Below are 21,090 nucleotides of genomic sequence, written 5' to 3' on the forward strand. Positions count from 1 at the left end.
ACCTTTTGCGACTATTGATCACGTGACCAATTAACTGGAGCTGTGAACATCGAAAATGGAAAGGGCATGTTTGGACTAGCCCAAATACCAACTTTCAGACCAGTCTGCTGTATAGTGGTGACATTTTATGACAGTTTGAACACTTAAGAATCGAGACGGCTCTGTATGGAAGTGAGAAGCTCTTGCATTCAAATATTTTTTGTAATCATTTCCTTAAAAAAGACACCCATCCTATACAGCTGTCCAAAATACGAAAACTGGGAAAAGCTATCCATAACGGCAAATTTCATGCCAGTTAACCGTAAGGTAGAGATTTTATGGCATTTTGAAACTTGAAAAGCAATGTCCCGTTGCTGAATTGCAAGGGTCGCTCTTAAGATAAAAATTCTTATTTCAAACAGTCATAAAATACCCCCCTTTTTGAGATATTATGCCTAAAAATACGCAAGATAGCTTTTTTCGATACCCATCGACATCCAAAATGCAGTCCAAAGTGGGTGGTTTTTGTGTTTCTGGAAAGAAGGTCATGTGACCAATTGTTACAAATGGCCTATTTGTTGATTCCTTAGTACCAAACTCAAGTGATTTCATACTTTCTCTGCAGTCTGACTTCTTAAATGGCCGCCGCCCCAGACCCAGATGAAGTGCTTCGTTCGACAACTGGAAAATCAAATTTTCAACGTGTTGCACGACTGTTAATAAGTGGAGGCACTGCGCTTCTGAGGGAGATATTTGATCAGCTTTGTCCACCAAGTAATCTTCCCACAATACTAAAGAATCCCGCAAAAGAGAAACAACTCAAAGCAGCAAAGCTCACCAAGCCACAGTGGGACTGTCTTTACCCTGCCCCAGGGGTGTACGGCAAGTCAACTGATTTTGATGTGACCTTGCTGTTCAGGTTGCTGAGAACTATTTGCAACCTGATCCCCCCTGCCACGGGATGGGATACCCTACCAGCAAACACAGACCACAGTTTAGCTGCTGATTTGGCCAGAATTAAATTCTACCGCAACTCAGTGTATGGTCACGTGAGCCAAAAGATGGAGATCAAAGATGACGAGTTCCCACAGCTTTGGCAGGAAATCAGTGACGCTCTGATAAGAATTGCGGCGCAGATCAGCTCTGTGAAGAAGACGGAATGGCAGAAGGCCATTGATAACTTTTTAAATGATCCCCTCACAGCAGAGGATGGAAGAAATGTAGAGGAACTAATGAGCTGGTATAGAAACGATATGGAAGTAAAGAAATCCGTAGAAGAACTAAACGTCACGACCCATAAAGGGATGGAACGTCTGGAGACAAGTTTAAAGGGGGCCCAGGAGGCAGCGACTAAAGAAGTCCAAGGAGGGTTAGAACGGCTGCAGACAAGAGTCCAAGGCGATTTAAAAGGGTCAACAAATGTCCTAGAGACAGCAGTTCGAGAAGAAGCTCAAGAAATTAAAGATCAGCTGGGAACGCTTCATCAATCTCTAGACAGGCTCAGCTCCTCAGATCGTAATCCTCAAGCAGCTGGAGGTCAGTTAAAATGACTTGTCATTTGACATTTCATTGCCATTTTTAACCTTTTACTTAGTCGTTCTTTCCACATCAAAGAAAAAAGGTTATGTGAATTAGGATAAGTTCGTTCGGCTTGCGTTACAAGAGGACAGGATTCCATGACCTGTTTTGTGGGGCCCCACTTGATTCTATCAGTGGGAAAATTATTAACAGTTGAAAAGCTTCGTTTGGGCTGTTCTATTTGTCTGCTCCGTCCTATTTCTTTACCAGTGATTTCATGAGATCATGATGTAACACTGATCATGTGTGGAATGCCGAATCGGCCCTGTTAGGTTTACTTCTGAATTTAATTCAAAATGTGTTTTATCCCAGCAGCTCGACTGCAATTGCGGATCAATTGCGAAGCCATCTCAGGACCTGGCCCACTGGATGGATCTTCAGAGTTGATTGTAGCCCCACAGGAACCCCAAGCAGAGATTCAACTACAGGCAGTAGCCACAGGAGGTTCAGTGGGTGGAGTGAGTAACCAGGGCGCCCTTCCCAGTTCCCAAGAGGTTTTGAATTTGGCAGCATTCAAGTACTTGAAGACGATTGACCCATCTAAACCAGAGGATCTAAATGGCTTTGTACGTTATTTGAGGGAAATACGAGAGTTGTTGATTGTGGACACCAACCCAGGAAGCCTGATAATCACAGTGGAATGTAGCACACTTGAAATACTCGACAAATTGTGGGACGACTACTGTACAGGCTACTTGAATGAAATGGCGCAGAGATTTCTCGTGACAGAGGAGATATTGCTGGAACTTGCCCTCACTGAAGTAAAACTCACGACAACCATTCTGGAGGAGGAATACAGAGCTTGTCGAAAATATTTCTTACAGTACCCAGGTTTGTTCAAGAACGTCTTCTTTTGTAGAAGTAATTATTTATAAGAACAACTGTTGCCGGGGAATTAGCTAGGTCCTTGATCTTTTACAAATAAATTCAGGCCTTTTTGTTGCCAACAAATCCCTTTATAAAAAGAGGGCAGAGCCGCGCAATCAAATACACTATAAGTGAGCGTGCACAATAATCCATTACAGTTCACCGCTAAATTTTCTCCGATTCTGATTGGATTAACTTGATCACGTGACGCGATAGTGTTCGTCCGCCGGAGGGCACTATTTTAACAATAGAGTGTTTCTGTCGAGGAATTATTTTAACAATAGAGTGTTTCTGTCGAGGAACTATCGACTGATAGTTGCCCCGCGGAAATTTGATGTTCTTAAAACAAATATTAGCCCTATTATTTGCTAATATGCTAATATTTTTTGTCTGCAGGCACGCTTGTTTACAAAAAAGTCACGGGTGGGCACTATCGATCCGGGCATTTTTCTCGGGAGGGCACTATTTTAACAATAGAGTGTTTCTGTCGAGGAACTATCGGCTGATAGTTGCCCCGCGGAAATTTGATGTTCTTAAAACAAATATTAGCCCGAGAAGCGAAGCTTTGAGGGCTAATATGCTAATTTTAAGAACATCAAATTTCCAAGGGGCAACTATCAAACCGATAGTTCCGAGACGGAAACACTCTATTGTCTTTATTGTTCACCACTAAATTTTCTTCCGCGCGCACATGCAAAAACAAGCATCGTGAATTATTTTTACTTTTCAGGATAAAAAACTCAATTGAAAGCCGAAATTTAACAAACGAAACAAAACCAGACAAGAAACCCACTAAATGCAGTGAATTTGGTTGGATTTTTTTGTCTGCAGGCACGCTTGTTTACAAAAAAAAGTCACGGGCGGGCACTATCGACCCGGGCATTTTTCTTCGGCGGTCACTATGGGCTGATAGTGCACTCCGGCGGACGGGCACTATCGCGTCACGTGTTTAATTTAAACCAATGAGAATCGGAGAAAATTTAGTGGTGAACTATAAGGGCTGATAGTGCCCTCCGGTGGACGGGCACTATCGCGTCACGTAATCAATTTAAACCAATCAGAATCGGAGAAAATTTAGTGGTGAACTATAAGGGCTGATACTGCCCTCCGGCGGACGAACACTATCGCGTCACGTGATTAATTAAAACCAATCAGAATCGGAGAAAATTAGTGGTGAACTATAAGGGCTGTTATAGTTCACCACTAAATTAAAAGGAAACATACGAATTTCATCGCAATAGCACTATAAAAGATAAAATACTCATTTGATAACAGTAGCTAATATTATAATATCTACAAAGTAATTATGTGTACACTATTCTCATTCATAATTATGACGCGGAATTCACAAGTGCGTGGATTACATAACCCTGTTTGTTTATAGATAGTTGTATTATGTAATGCCTAATCAGCATGTGCACAATCGCGGTATTTAAAGATCTCTTTGCTTAGTTTCGGGACATTTCGAAAGAGATACGCAAGCCGGGAAGTCCGGACGAATTTTCTTATACTCTCGCCGTACGTCGCCGAAGCCCAAGCAAGTAAATGGCTGTACCTACCCTGCTGCTGCTATAAAAACTACAGGACTTACACTGTATTTCAGCTTATATCCAGTCTCTGCCGCTTTTCCAGTTCCACAGCATTCCGGAGAAGCGGGACAACGTATACAACAATTACTCGGTATTTTAAAACATTTATATGCTTTCTTTTTCGCTTGCTATCTCGTTTGTTTATCGCGTAGTGTGCTTTATATCTAGTTCTGTTTAGGGCAATTTATTAGCGGACCCCGTTTATTACGGCTTTAGTAGCTTACGTTCGCTCGTGTGTCGAGCAGAGATTGGCAGACGCCGTGTGTTGGCTGTAGTAGCTTACGTTCGCTCGTGTGTCGAGCAGAAATTGGCAGATGCCGTTTGTCGGCTGTCATAGCTAAAACGTTCCGTCGCTCGTGTGTCGAGCAGAGATTGGCAGACGCCGTGTGTCGGCTGTAATAGCTAAAACGTTCCGTCGCTCGTGTGTCGAGCAGAGATTGGCAGACGCCGTGTGTCGGCTGTTATAGCTAAAACGTTCGCTCGTATGTCGAGCAGAAATTGGCAGATGCTGTCTGTTGGTTGTAGCTAAAACGTTCGCTCGTGTGTCGAGTAGAAATTGGAACATGCCGTGTGTCGGCTATAGCTATGTTCGCTCCTTTGTTGAGCACAATTTGTTTCACGACGTGTTACGGTTTTGGTCTCAAGTGTGCTCGTGTGTCGAGCTAAGTTGGCAAGAGCCATGCGTCGTCTTTGTTTAAAGTTTGAATTGGGTATCGAGGGTATTTGGCAACAGTCATGTGTCGGTCCTTTTAAGTGTTGGTGTGTTAGGTGCTTTGTTATGGTTTATCGGTCTGGAATTGATAAGCTTTCATGTCAAGAAAAATACAGTAGTTGTGTGGACTTTTGTTTAAGAGCTTACTGCTGTTTGAGTGTTAATGAGCTTAGGTTAAAGTGTTAACACGTTGGGCTAACGTAAGGTTTGTTACCTAACACATCCCAGTGCGGAACTTTAAATAGACAATTGTATATTTCTGTAGGTTTAGTTTGTAATTATTAGAAGCTCGCCGGTCGGCCGTTTTTATCCACGGAGTTAAGCATTTTATCCACGTTTAGACGCTACAACCTGGGTTATACGGGAGTTATGTTTATCCTTTACTTCTCCCCTAGCTAGAATTTTAACAATTCAAAATATTATGTCATTTTAAAATAATATAAAAATAGTCAGTCCACCCCCTCCACTGGCCTTGTCGCGATCAGAAGGGTATTCTAATTTACACCCTATAATCCGTTTACGACGGATTCCTGGTCCGGCTTGGCTAGTGGGGTTTTTCCCTTTTGTTCTTTTTTCGTTTTTGTCTTACGTTTTCCTTTCTCGGCAGACATCACTGGTGTTATTCTGTCCGCCTTAGGTCTTGGCGTTTTCTTTACTCTTAACTTCACTCTCATTATAAGCCACGATCTAAATACATGCTATGATATGGTATAGGGAAGTAACCCCACTAGCTGGGTTGGGCCTCTCTCGTGGTTGGATATACCGGTTGGGGTCTGAGGGGTTTTCTGAGTTTTGGGGAGAAGGTGTATTTTGTGGATTATTTCCTGTAAATGCGGAGATCCTTTGGCGTTTATACTGAAGCAGCAAGGTGCGTGAGCAGCCGTAGGCCACAATCTTTTCCCATATCTTATCCACGCCGGACAATGAGCGGCATAATTAATGAGTGAGAATGGTAAACTATTCTCATTCATAATTATGACGCGGAATTCACAAGTGCGTGGATTACATAACCCTGTTTGTTTATAGATAGTTGTATTATGTAATGCCTAATCAGCATGTGCACAATCGCGGTATTTAAAGATCTCTTTGCTTAGTTTCGGGACATTTCGAAAGAGATACGCAAGCCGGGAAGTCCGAACAAATTTTCGACCCTCCCACCTCCCCTTCGGCGACGTAATACACAGCTATAGTGCTTTCTCACCCAGTCGCTCATTGCCTCGGCCACAATCTTTTCCCATATCTTATCCACGCCGGACAATGAGCGGCATAATTAATGAGTGAGAATGGTAAACGATCGAAACTATGCTATTGCTTAAATAACATACAGTCTTGATTTCGTATTTATCGTAAATCGAACAAAATTTACCGTGCAAAAAGAATTTGCGACAATTGCAAACCCTAGTACGTTATATTTCAATAAGGCAACATATTGTTTGATGGGTTTCTTTGATCGTAGAGACTGAAAAAGGTCAATACTTTGCTATTATTCTCCCAAACTATGTTACCCATGGCGGTTTTTTTTTCTTACTTTTTGTTATAGTTATGTTAGTTGGTGTCGTCCAACTCCGTCTGCAATCATAAATCAATTCCCTTTCGCCGAAGTGGAGTCGTAGTCCACTAAGTCAACCGTAGCAAAACAATACATTACTCATTCAAAGGGTTTACATATTATTATCCAGCCGTTCCCAGCTTGAAGACTGTCAGTACTATAAATTGTTACAATTTGCTGATAATATAATAATGTCAAACAAATAGTCAGTCACTGCTGAACAAATTGTAGTTATTTTCATGACGTCAATGGTTACCATAGCAACACATAGCAACGCTCGCGATTTACAGTCGTTTTGAAAATAAAATGTCTTTGCCACAACAGATCTTGGCAACGCGGGTTGCCACAGACGTCCTCCTCGTCCCCAGGCCTAATCCGTGCGTCTTTTATCTATTCTGAATAAATTTTTAAACTGAGATTTGTCAAAAGAACGAAGTCTCTGCTATTAAAAGGGTCAATTAGCTGATCCTTCAAAACAACAAACAAATAAAACAAATACGAGACTGTGTTTAATTTTATTGCAGTTTAATAATTATATTTTGACATGTAATGGCGTATTTCTGGCGAAACCCATTTGTTTTATAATCAATAGTGCCAAGGACTCGACATCTCAATCGAAACTGAAATTTGTGAGAAAAAGAACGACATCGTAAAAATCTGTCAGGTTTAGATAAGAATGCTAGAAACTAAAAAAGTGAAAAAAAAGCTAAGTAAGTTGCAAAGTTGCTACATATTTGACTTCACCTTTGAAAGGCGTCAAATGTGAAGTCAAAGCCTTAATCTTTTTTGACCACGCTTTTGACAAAGATCAAAGGTGTGACAAAGCTGTTGCATATTTGACATATTTGGCTTTGAAGTGGGTCAAAGCTAAAGTCAAAGTTATTAGCAAATTTGACTGTACCTTTGACGCGCATCCAAGGTTTAGTCAAAGCTCACACATATTTGACTCGTCTTTGACACGCGTCAAAGGTACAGTCAAAGTTATTAGCATATTTGTCAACGTCAAAGATCAAATGTGTAACAAAATAAAGCAGGAGGTCCTCTCGGCTATCTCCTCGGGCAACGTCATAACTAGAAGCAGGTCTGGCCAAAAATCGTCATTTTTAACATTTTTCTTTATTTTTTCCAGTTTATTGAAACAGAAAAGCACGATTTGTTTATTTTTACATTCCATAAGCATTCTGCCTTCATGATTTTGCATCAATTTTCCATTATTTTGCGACTTTCTAAGAAAATGTTAAGAGGGCGTCCGTGTTACAACGGAAAAGGCACTTTTCGGACCTTCACCGATTTCCCTGATTTTTTCAGTGAAAGTCGACAATTATATCCCAGTAACAAATATCACATTTATTTGGATCAATTCGATATTTTATATTTTTTGCGAGGCGATTTTCAAAGTCATCTCAAAACCATGCAATTCGCCATTGGAGACTCCGTAAACTTGCTATAAACGACGGTCGTTGCCAAAACTTTATTACTCAATTCAACGAGCTGATTATTCTACATATTGAAGTTTCATCTTCCCTCGATAGCGTAGAGGTTTAATAATTGAAATCTATTTAAGTTTCGTTAAGTTATGATTTTTTTAATTTGACTCCCAACAAACTCCGGAATGTGCAAAGCGCGACATGCCTGTAGTTGAAAGCCATTTTCTCGAATGTGGGATCTGATCTAGAATCGTGCCTATTGTAACTCAAAAGTAATAACACCATAGTAGAAAAGTATGAAATAAAATTTGTGGGAACTCTTTACTGCGCGCCGTACAGAGCTCCACGAATTTCCCAAATATTCGCCATTTTGATCCAAAACAAAGAAAACGCTTGAGCGACCGATAAACAGATTCTAGAATCGTAAATGTTTGGAGATGTGTTAAATACTGCTAGAAGTCAGACTGTAAATGGAAAATATTTTTCTTTCGCAGTTCCAACCGTTTTAGCCGATTTCTCGGTATTTTCAACGCTCACAGCAATAAATATAACACTTTCGATCAATATGCAAATTTCGGCATAAGCCCGTTTTGTCACGGAACATCTGTATGCCGCAAACAATTTGCCTAAAAACGTATTCCAAAGCAATTATTTCCTTCTTACCTGGCCGGGCGATAAGATTCTTTAGACTTCTATGTAAAAGCTTTCTTTTTGTTTTTGGCTGTAGAGAAGCTGTTTTCATTTCCCACGCTGCGATAAAACAGTGTTTGTTTTGCCGCAAGACTGACTTGTTCGTTTCAGTCTAATTCAATTAAAGCCTTATTTGTCAAACCCCTGTCGGCCCCTATTTTTGTTTTTCTCTCTGCAAAACCTTTTAAAAAAATTGTAAGCTTCTGAGGATGTTTTTTCATACCCAAAAGGGTTTTTATTTGCTTGACTTTTTTTCGGAGGGATTTATTCGAAAAAATTACATTCCAGTCTGGTCTTGTGGAAACAAGGGAAATCCCTGATTTGCGTCGCACAAGTTTTGTTTGCATAGTAGAACAGTGTTTTGTGAAAACTATCGGACTCCAATGAGGCAAAGCAAGTTCTACAATTATCTTATAAACATCAATAGTTTTTGAAGCATTGTATACATAAAAGACAAATAATTGGGATAACTCAATGTTTGTTTTTGCAAACTTACTTGTTTGTTTCAGTCTAATTCAATTTAAACCGACCAATGTCAGCGATTTCGTTTAATTTCGAGAAAATCCTTGGGCGTCCATTCTGCACGAAATGGCAGCTGTTGCATCCAATTGCTCTCTTCACGAGATATTACAGACTCCGTGTGGATCTAGTAGGAATGAGGAGAGCCATGTGTTGCTCTCTGAGTGCAACTCGGATATTTCAGCTCATTTGTCGAGCTGCCACTTATCGAAATGCGGCGATGTTACGGAAGCCGAACTGATCATGGCGAGAGCAGGTATTCGCGGTTTGTCGGCGAGCCAACTCGCAGGCATGACCATCTGCCCGAAGCACAGACACTTGTTGGGAAGATTCTGGCGAGCACCAAAGTCATGCCAATATCCTGGTCATACTGGGAAGACTGTAAGTGTGGCAGGAAGACACGTAATCAACTTCCAGATGACAGAAGAAATATCTGTTTTGTTTGGCAAGATCACTACTGCTGTCGGTTCACGTTAGTACCTCTTTCCTTGTGATTTTGGTGAGAAAATTCCGCATTGTCAGTTTTTCGATAAGTTTTGTTTTCGTATTATAAAAACAGTATTTCGTGATCATCTGTTCATTTTTTATCAATTTTATACTGCTTGCCTCGCTAGTAGTTGACGCAGGTCCAGAAACCGAATAAGGATTTCCACTATCTTCCCTGATTTTACAAGTCTGACTTCCTTTAAAAAAATCATCGAATGATGTCATGCATGCCAATCACCACTGAAAACCCAACTGGCCTAATCCGTGCGTCTTTTATCTATTCTGAATAAATTTTTAAACTGAGATTTGTCAAAAGAACGAAGTCTCTGCTATTAAAAGGGTCAATTAGCTGATCCTTCAAAACAACAAACAAATAAAACAAATACGAGACTGTGTTTAATTTTATTGCAGTTTAATAATTATATTTTGACATGTAATGGCGTATTTCTGGCGAAACCCATTTGTTTTATAATCAATAGTGCCAAGGACTCGACATCTCAATCGAAACTGAAATTTGTGAGAAAAAGAACGACATCGTAAAAATCTGTCAGGTTTAGATAAGAATGCTAGAAACTAAAAAAGTGAAAAAAAAGCTAAGTAAGTTGCAAAGTTGCTACATATTTGACTTCACCTTTGAAAGGCGTCAAATGTGAAGTCAAAGCCTTAATCTTTTTTGACCACGCTTTTGACAAAGATCAAAGGTGTGACAAAGCTGTTGCATATTTGACATATTTGGCTTTGAAGTGGGTCAAAGCTAAAGTCAAAGTTATTAGCAAATTTGACTGTACCTTTGACGCGCATCCAAGGTTTAGTCAAAGCTCACACATATTTGACTCGTCTTTGACACGCGTCAAAGGTACAGTCAAAGTTATTAGCATATTTGTCAACGTCAAAGATCAAATGTGTAACAAAATAAAGCAGGAGGTCCTCTCGGCTATCTCCTCGGGCAACGTCATAACTAGAAGCAGGTCTGGCCAAAAATCGTCATTTTTAACATTTTTCTTTATTTTTTCCAGTTTATTGAAACAGAAAAGCACGATTTGTTTATTTTTACATTCCATAAGCATTCTGCCTTCATGATTTTGCATCAATTTTCCATTATTTTGCGACTTTCTAAGAAAATGTTAAGAGGGCGTCCGTGTTACAACGGAAAAGGCACTTTTCGGACCTTCACCGATTTCCCTGATTTTTTCAGTGAAAGTCGACAATTATATCCCAGTAACAAATATCACATTTATTTGGATCAATTCGATATTTTATATTTTTTGCGAGGCGATTTTCAAAGTCATCTCAAAACCATGCAATTCGCCATTGGAGACTCCGTAAACTTGCTATAAACGACGGTCGTTGCCAAAACTTTATTACTCAATTCAACGAGCTGATTATTCTACATATTGAAGTTTCATCTTCCCTCGATAGCGTAGAGGTTTAATAATTGAAATCTATTTAAGTTTCGTTAAGTTATGATTTTTTTAATTTGACTCCCAACAAACTCCGGAATGTGCAAAGCGCGACATGCCTGTAGTTGAAAGCCATTTTCTCGAATGTGGGATCTGATCTAGAATCGTGCCTATTGTAACTCAAAAGTAATAACACCATAGTAGAAAAGTATGAAATAAAATTTGTGGGAACTCTTTACTGCGCGCCGTACAGAGCTCCACGAATTTCCCAAATATTCGCCATTTTGATCCAAAACAAAGAAAACGCTTGAGCGACCGATAAACAGATTCTAGAATCGTAAATGTTTGGAGATGTGTTAAATACTGCTAGAAGTCAGACTGTAAATGGAAAATATTTTTCTTTCGCAGTTCCAACCGTTTTAGCCGATTTCTCGGTATTTTCAACGCTCACAGCAATAAATATAACACTTTCGATCAATATGCAAATTTCGGCATAAGCCCGTTTTGTCACGGAACATCTGTATGCCGCAAACAATTTGCCTAAAAACGTATTCCAAAGCAATTATTTCCTTCTTACCTGGCCGGGCGATAAGATTCTTTAGACTTCTATGTAAAAGCTTTCTTTTTGTTTTTGGCTGTAGAGAAGCTGTTTTCATTTCCCACGCTGCGATAAAACAGTGTTTGTTTTGCCGCAAGACTGACTTGTTCGTTTCAGTCTAATTCAATTAAAGCCTTATTTGTCAAACCCCTGTCGGCCCCTATTTTTGTTTTTCTCTCTGCAAAACCTTTTAAAAAAATTGTAAGCTTCTGAGGATGTTTTTTCATACCCAAAAGGGTTTTTATTTGCTTGACTTTTTTTCGGAGGGATTTATTCGAAAAAATTACATTCCAGTCTGGTCTTGTGGAAACAAGGGAAATCCCTGATTTGCGTCGCACAAGTTTTGTTTGCATAGTAGAACAGTGTTTTGTGAAAACTATCGGACTCCAATGAGGCAAAGCAAGTTCTACAATTATCTTATAAACATCAATAGTTTTTGAAGCATTGTATACATAAAAGACAAATAATTGGGATAACTCAATGTTTGTTTTTGCAAACTTACTTGTTTGTTTCAGTCTAATTCAATTTAAACCGACCAATGTCAGCGATTTCGTTTAATTTCGAGAAAATCCTTGGGCGTCCATTCTGCACGAAATGGCAGCTGTTGCATCCAATTGCTCTCTTCACGAGATATTACAGACTCCGTGTGGATCTAGTAGGAATGAGGAGAGCCATGTGTTGCTCTCTGAGTGCAACTCGGATATTTCAGCTCATTTGTCGAGCTGCCACTTATCGAAATGCGGCGATGTTACGGAAGCCGAACTGATCATGGCGAGAGCAGGTATTCGCGGTTTGTCGGCGAGCCAACTCGCAGGCATGACCATCTGCCCGAAGCACAGACACTTGTTGGGAAGATTCTGGCGAGCACCAAAGTCATGCCAATATCCTGGTCATACTGGGAAGACTGTAAGTGTGGCAGGAAGACACGTAATCAACTTCCAGATGACAGAAGAAATATCTGTTTTGTTTGGCAAGATCACTACTGCTGTCGGTTCACGTTAGTACCTCTTTCCTTGTGATTTTGGTGAGAAAATTCCGCATTGTCAGTTTTTCGATAAGTTTTGTTTTCGTATTATAAAAACAGTATTTCGTGATCATCTGTTCATTTTTTATCAATTTTATACTGCTTGCCTCGCTAGTAGTTGACGCAGGTCCAGAAACCGAATAAGGATTTCCACTATCTTCCCTGATTTTACAAGTCTGACTTCCTTTAAAAAAATCATCGAATGATGTCATGCATGCCAATCACCACTGAAAACCCAACTGGCGCGCGTAGCCTTTCATTGCATCGTCACGCAACGCTTCTCCCAGAGGGTGCATTGCGTGACGTTACCAACGGCTGTGAAGTAGACTGAGTGCGGGCTTGACCATTACAAGGTGTGGTCGATTCTATTTTTTAAAAAAAAAAACGTTAAAACTATCGCGCTGAGTTTGAGTGAAATATATCCCCCCGGAGGGGGGGACTTTAAAAAATTTTATACGGGAAGGCTCCGCCCCGAGCTCTAACCCCTTGCCCTTTTATAAACCATTTTGACAGAAATCGTTCCCCTTTTGTATACCTTTTACTGAAAAAGGTACCCCTTTCATGTACCTGAAAGACATGGCATAGACTTAGGACACGACGTTTTCTTGTATATGGTCTAATAAACGTCCACTCTCAAATAAACGAACAACCTCGTATCTAGTAAACACCTCCCTTGAGGTGTAAAGTTTATAGACGCCCAGTGTCTAATAGACGCCCCCCCCCCAAAAAAAAATGAATCGCCTCAAAAACCAGGGAAACGCTCCACAGCGTAACATCACGCAATTTTTTTTTTTTTTGCTTGACTCGGACATCGAAAAGGCAAACGATGCCAACATGGTTGACCCTAATGGCGCTGAAGACATCGGCATCGAACTATGAACGATATCTCTAGGCTTTGCATTAGCGCAGACAAGATAATTTTTCTCCTGGCGCAGACTAGATTAGTCTCCTACTCACAAACGCTGTTTTCTATCTTAATCCGCGAGCAAACTGGGCATCTTATTTGTTTACAGTCAAAGTGAAATAAACGCCTCATATCTATTTAACGCCCTGCAGCACTCACTGTCGTACGACGCATTCAACCTGTGCGAGCGTGCGAGAGAACATAACTGGACAAATTTAACGTGCCAATGCTCAAAGAAATCTTGTGCCATTTTGAGGTCCAATTCAAATCGAAAGCCAAAAAGAAAGACCTGATTGAACAAGAATGTGAATGCTTTCAAGATTGAAAAAGAATGAATATAAAGGGATAAACAAGTCACGTGCATATTAGCACATAAGGTTAAACGTAGTAAAATGCCGTTAATATTACGATCCTCTTTTCACGAAAAACAGTTTTCTGTTATTGCCCCCGCAGGGCTTTCGCCCAGAGACGAAAGCCCGAGGAGGCATTCATTGTAGCTTGCGCGTATATATAGAGAATGTACTTACAGTCCGAATATACGGTATGTATACCAGAAAAAATCTCGATTTGCTCGAACAAGGCCGCGAGGAATCTCTGAGTAATGATAACGTTTTGCCGCAAGGGATTCCTGGGTAATGATGACAAAAAGGCAGAAAATGCCCGAAGAAGTAATATTACGATAACAGGGGGTAGCGGTAAATGAAAATCCCTATCTTGGGTTAGAACGGTATTAAAAAGACTGACGCGTGTTTTGGCATTTGTCACACGTTGAATACGCGGATTTTTGGCTTACGCGTGTTCACAGATTTGTTCGAGCAGTTTCTCTGCTTTGGTTGTGTTTAGTGATATTTGAAGCAGTTTTTAGTAATACGTCGAAAGATTTCGAGCAATCGGTTTTGTGTTCTTGGCTACGTGTGTTCCAAGAGCTGGTTCGAGCGTTAAGGTTTGCTCTCGGGGGTAATTCGTTTAGCTAACAAACTGTCAGATTATTTGATCCAAAAAGTGGTTTGAATAAGGATCAAAAATTGTTTTCTCGAATCTTTGAATGTGCCATATTTTGTTACTTGTGGAATTTTTAGGGCTTTTTGAACTGGGAATCATTGTAAGTTTAATAATTGTGAATGTTATAAGCCCGGGAATAATCTTGCGTGTTGTCACCACGAATAATGTGTTATGTGTTATTTCCGCGCGCTAGGTAATATATTCGACTTGAACTTGTGAATATTTTTGGGACGCAATGGTGTCACACAACAAGAAATTCCGCAGCAAACAGACCAAACAATGTCTTGACGTACATGGAACAGTAAAAAAGAAGCCTAATTTTAAAGGCGACAAAAAGACTCTACTAATCCTAGATTATTGCTGTAAAACAAATTATAAAAAGGCGGGGCCAGCTTTATAGTGAGAACTATTACTAGTCAAGACTTGATGAGTTAATGGACAAATGTAAAAATGCGGGTTCTTTCACATTTGTTATATTCATGTTGTCGAAAAAACATATTTCGTAGCAGGGCTCGCGAATCCCTTCAATTACCGATAGTAATAGAATACAAAATGCACATTTGTGTTACATATTTATTTTCTTGTTTTAGAGAAACTTTAATGCCCCCACCTACTAATTATGACAGATAAATTAATGGCCACCATCTTATTAAAATCAAATCAATACAATGACTTTCAATTATAAAGCCCCGACTGTTGGTGTTTTTACTTTTATGTCTCGAATACTTCGGAGACTTTTGATGTTCATCAAATAACTGTTTATTACTGTTTGTTTATGGGGAAGGGCTAGAAGGGGGTAAAATGGGAAATAGGATTGGGCAAATTGTTGCTGGGAAAATGAATTTGGGTCACTGGGACTGGGAATCACAAGTAAAAACCAATAGATAGAACTGAAATTTGGATTTGGAAAATACGGGTAAACAATAGGTAAGGGCTGGGAAATCGGCTTTACCACCCCCTAAACCCCCACCCCACCCCCCCCCCGCCTCCCTCTATCAGGAACCTGTATGAAATTTGCGAGCAGTCTTGACAAGACAAGGAGCATAACTATTCGAGGGTCCTGAAGGGGTAAAATGGGAACTGGGATTTGCCTATTTTGACTGGGATTTGCGTTTATTTTCACTGGGAAAATGGGATTTAGGTAACTGGGACTGGGATTCGGAAACAAAAAATGGGAATGGGAAGCATGTCAGTACATGACGAAACCTGCATATTTTGCGCTCTATAATAATTATTCTTAAAGTCCGGCATAGACAGTTAAAGCGCTGAAAATTAACTCTGAAACGAAACCACTACACTGCACGAGTGTCCATCAAGCGTCGATCAATTTTCGTGTAAGTGATTAAGTTACTCAGCGGAACTGCTATGACTGAGCATGGGCACAAATGGAATATTTAAAAGAAGTGATAGTAAGTTTTGCAGGGTAGTGGTAAGTAAGTGATAAAAACTTGATAGCTTTAGTTAAAGCTACTGAAAATTTCTATCATCCTCTACAAAACAAACGAACAAATGAAAAGTGATGTTCTCAACAGTGTTGGTGATAATATAACTAGCAGAACATGATTTTGGATAGTCCATTCCCTGAACTATTCCTTCTGCGACCCAGGTGCGAGAAGGGACAGTCTAGAATAACTTGCATGTGCATGCTTAAAACTAACCAATGAAAAACCACAGAGACGTGTGGTGTTTCTTACATGCAACGTGTGCGCTAGGGTAAAAATAGTTTGCTAAAATGAAAAATTCAACTACGCAACAAATTAGCGCGACATCTACAAGAAAAATTGTCATAACCTTTGTCTAAAGCCGTAATGCTTACTTCCTTACTTACTTATCCTCATCGGGCCCATGAGGACTCTTGAGGCCGGCCAGAAAACTGCGCCATCCATCCCGGTCCGCCGTCGATGCGACAGCAGCCCCCCACGAACACCAACCCAGCCGGTTTCTTTCTGTCTCCACGGTAATGAATCTCCGTAATGAATAGGTATTAAACCCACAAGTACTAAATTTTTGAATTTAACATCTGTGCGTGCGTTTCCAGAGGTGCTGTCGATTATGGTTTGGTTTCTTCAGCTTCCCCCCTTTTTTTGGGGGGGGGGAGGGGGTGGGGCTGACAGATTTCTGAGAATGCGCATGCAGGTCAATATTTCTGGACTCGCTCAACGACGCCTGTACCTGGGTTCACCGAAGGGAGAGTTCAGGGAGTGGACTACATTTAGGACAATCAAAACAACAAATATATTACGCTTAAGTCCGGTTTCCATACACTGGGAACTTTACTACTGGGAATGGGATTTGGACAAAAAATAGGCTGGGAAATGGGATTTGGGCAAAATTTGGGCTGGGAAATGGGATTTGGTATCCCCCCTTAAGGACCCTCCTATTCGACAACCTCGACAGCAAATCAGCAAGTTTCTACTCAATACAAGAAGCGCATTTTTTGGAACGTGAATTTTCTTGAAAAAGTCCCCTCGAAAAGGCCAAGCGAAAACAAAAACCCGGGTTTTGACAAACTAGGCAGCCTGGCTGATTTTAATTGAATTAGACTGAAACGAACAAGTCAGTCTTGCGGCAAAACAAACACTGTTTTGTCGCAGCGTGGGAAATGAAAACAGCTTCTCTACAGCCAAAAACAAAAAGAAAGCTTTTACATAGAAACCTAAAGAATCTTATCGCCCGGCCAGGTAAGAAGGAAATCTTTGCTTTGGAAAACGTTTTTAGGCAAATTGTTGCGGTATACAGATGTTCCGTGACAACACGGGCGCTTATGCCGAAATTTGCATATTGATCGAAAGTGATATATTTATTGCTGTGAGCGTTGAAAATACCGAGAAATCGGCTAAAACGGTTGGAACTGCGAAAGAAAAATATTTTCCATTTACAGTCTGACTTCTAGCAGTATTTAACACATCTCCAAACATTTACGGTTCTGGAATTGGTTTATCGGTCGCTCAAGCGTTTTCTTTGTTTTGGATCAAAATGGCGAATATTTGGGAAATTCGTGGAGCTCTGTACGGCGCGCAGTAAAGAGTTCCCACAAATTTTATTTCATACTTTTCTACTATGGTGTTAGTACTTTTGAGTTACAATAGGCACGATTCTAGATCAGATCCCACATTCGAGAAAATGGCTTTCAACTACAGGCATGTCGCGCTTTGCACATTCCGGAGTTTGTTGGGAGTCAAATTAAAAAAATCATAACTTAACGAAACTTAAATAGATTTCAATTATTAAACCTCTACACTATCGAGGGAAGATGAAACTTCAATATGTAAAATAATCAGCTCGTTGAATTGGGTAATAAAGTTTTGGCAGCGACCGTCATTTATAGCAAGTTTACAGAGTCTCCAATGGCGAATTGCATGGTTTTGAGGTGACTTTGAAAATCGCCTCGCAAAAAATATAAAATATCAAATTGATCCAAATAAATGTGATATTTGTTACTGGGATATAATTGTCGACTTTCACTGAAAAAATCAGGGAAATCGGTGAAGGTCCGAAATGTGCCTTGTCCGTTGTAACACGGACGCCCTCTTAAAATCCAAAAGGGTAGATTCAAGATGGCGGCTCTAATGACGTCACGTGATGACGTCAGAGCCATTTAAAATTATGTCATCTTGTAGAGTAAGCTACGAGCTTTCTTCTCAGTGCAAAATAATTTCGCTGCGCCTTAATAGAACGAAAACTCCGGGGAGGGATTCTATCAACCCCTCCCCCTTGTACGATGAAGGGGGTATGAATTTGCTTGTACGTCCGAGGGTTAAAAAGTCTAAATTCTTAACCTATACTTACCTAATGACCCGCGCAGTCCGCATGAGGAATCATTGCAACTGAGCACGTAGTCTACGTAACATATAACCCTTCACGTAAATGTTTTTCGTTCTAAATTTTAACAATCAAGTATATTTTTGTTGTTTACTTTAGTTCACGATCCAGGAAACACGAGTAGTAAGAGCAATACAAGATTCCACGCAGAGTTAATTGAAGAAGAAGGAGGGTCATATGAGGTGACACAAGAAGAAGGGATTTTTAAAAGTTTCTTTGTGAAGACACGATCTGGGAAGACTGTGATCACATTACACTTTGTGCCCGACGATACTATCGAGGATGTGAAAAAGAAAATAAAGGATGAAGTAGGATTACCAACCGACAAGCAAAAACTCATTTTTGACGACACTGAACTCAAAGACGACCGCACTCTGAGATCCTACCACATTCCGAAAAATTCAACTCTACTTTTGATTATGATAGTGAGATTGTACATAAAAATGGAAACTGGGAAGTTAATCACTTTAGATGTGGAACCAGAAACGACAATTGAAGAGGTAAAAGTTAAAATCCAAGAAGAGGAGGGAATCCCACCTAATCAACAGCGTCTCTGCCTTCCCGGCTTTGGGAAGCAACTCGAGGATAGCAGCACTTTAAAGGATAACAACATTCCCTGGAACATTCAGAGAGAATCGCTCCTGTCTTTAATGCCAGTTCCTACTGGTGGTATACAAATCTTGAGGTACCGTTAGAAAAGTGATGGGGGGAGGGGGATTTTCAGCTTGCGCGAATTTCATTTTAAGCTAGCCTGCAGTGCAGGCGTTTTCCGTGGGCGCACGTAGTATTAGTTCGCGATCGAGTAGATTCGCCGCCATGTTGGATGAGGGCAGAGAGAGGCTTGGAAGCGAGGAAAAGCGAGAGGGGGGATTTTTATTTGTAAACAAGTGTGCCTGCTGACAAAAAAAAAAACTAACCAAATTCACTGCATTTAGTGGGTTCCTTGTCTGGTTTTGTTACGTTTGTTAAATTTCGGCTTTCCATTGAGTTTTTTATCGTGAAAAGTAAAAATAATTCACGATGCTCGCTTTTGTATGTGCGCGCGGAAGAAAATTTAGTGGTGAACAATAAAGACAATAGAGTGTATGCTAGTTTTAAGAACATCAAATTTCCAAGAGGCAAAATCTAAAATTCAGATAGAGAAGGGATCCTAGTTTGGGATGAAAAAGATGCGAAATTCAGTATTTTATGGAGCATTTCTCACGATCAGTTGACTCAAGCGGAGGTCAATCGTTACAAAATACAGTGAATGTATGGGATCAAATAGCGCCTACCGTGACTCTTACGTCACGCGGCCTCAAACACAGAGACTTGTCTGCCTGTGGTTTAACTAAAAATAACACGCAAACTGCGGCGATGACAAATGCGGACAAACGCATCGTTAGAAAAAAAAATAGACCTTTTACTCGACGTTTCGTATGCTTCTACATACAACTTGAGAAGTAACCGTTAAATGGAAGTACAACTAAATTTAAGTAATGTTTAATAAATGAGCAGCAGTGTTTTATCAAGTTTAAAACACGAGGCGCAGCCGAGTGTTTTATAGACTTGATAAAACACGAACTGCGAATTTATTGAACGGCTTAAAAATCTTCTGATGTAGATCAACTCATTCTTGCACTAATATTTATATTTGGGGTTATTTTGGCATTGGAAGTAAAGTTTAGCTGTGTGTCGCGGCCTACATTTTCATTCAGGGCAGGTTTTAAATCTCTTATCAGTAAAGTCTCCTTTATTTTGCAATGTATATCTGACCGTCCCCTTGCTGGTATGCCAAAGTGGTCCCATTTTAAATTATGACCAGTTGACGTGACGTGGTCTGCAATAACAGATGCGTGACTCCTATTTGTGATCGCTTTGAAATGTTCCGTTTTTTTGTCATGTAGATGATGTCATGAGATGTCAAAAGTTGTACATAAGGCTAGTTGTTGGGACTGCCAAGATTTCTACATCGGAAAAACAAAACGTAGACTTCTTTTATAATTTAAATTTAGTTGTACTTTCATTTAACGGTTACTTCTGAAGATGTATAAAGAAGCATACGAAACGTCAAGTACTGAAGGTTTTTATCTAACAATGCGTTTGTCCGTAATGTTCATCGCCGCAGTTTGCGTGTTATTTTTACTGAAAGACTAAATTTTACGTAGGGTTCAGGTAAATCCCGACTTGTGCTTTCATTGTGCTAAATTTAAAGCCAACTGAAACGTCAATAAGCAACTTTCGTGAAAAAATAACCCTATTTAACTAATCAGCTTTAAAACGCGGTTTTTTGGTTTGGATTGGGTATAAGTGGAACAAGGATGGTTAAGATGTATTTTTAGTGATTTTATATGCATATTTTTATTGTAAAATATCTTGATTATTATCTACTTTTGTATAATTAAAACGAACTGATGTTAAACACTTATTGGATAAGGTTTTTTTGTGATATCCTGATCCTCTCTCCCATATTAAACGGACGGGGATGCTCGTCGGAAATTGTGAAAAGAGCCCCTAAAAGAGACCAATCTGGGCGTGGCTCAAGCTATTTTAGACCCCTAAAAGATACCAAAATTCTGAAAATAGAACTTATATTTGTATATTTCTTCGCAAGCAAACCTAAACGAGACCCTGACGGCTTAAAATATTGCCATTTTCCCCAGAACACCCTAAGCGAGACCCAGGGTCCAAAATTTATACTCCTAACCGAGACGACGAGCATCCCCGTCACTTTCTTACGGGAGTCCCCCCGGGTGCTAACTCAGTCTCTTATTCGGGTCCTGTATTTTTTTTTCTTTTTTTATACTCCTAACCGAGACGACGAGCATCCCCGTCACTTTCTTATGAGAGTCCCCCCCCCCCGGGTGCTAACTCAGTCTCTTATTCGGGTCCTCTAATTCTTTTTTTCTCTCAGCATCCTTATCTTTTAACCCCTTGCCTACCAGAACCAAACACACTAAGCAAC

General features: G+C 40.1%; 1 protein-coding gene across 1 annotated transcript; it reads left to right on the top strand.

Annotated features, from left to right (window-relative positions):
• Positions 1-468: 468 nt before the first annotated feature.
• On the top strand, positions 469-20,497 carry LOC144640546 (uncharacterized). Its single transcript, XM_078499656.1, has 3 exons — positions 469-1,515; positions 1,873-2,388; positions 18,246-20,497. Exons 1-3 carry the CDS (start codon positions 618-620, stop codon positions 18,839-18,841), a joined length of 2,010 nt encoding a protein of 669 aa, XP_078355782.1. The 5' UTR covers positions 469-617; the 3' UTR covers positions 18,842-20,497.
• Positions 20,498-21,090: the final 593 nt, after the last annotated feature.

Source organism: Oculina patagonica, unplaced genomic scaffold (assembly GCF_052425735.1).
Source record: "Oculina patagonica isolate OP01 unplaced genomic scaffold, crgOcupat unplaced34, whole genome shotgun sequence".
Classification (NCBI taxonomy): domain Eukaryota; kingdom Metazoa; phylum Cnidaria; class Anthozoa; order Scleractinia; family Oculinidae; genus Oculina; species Oculina patagonica.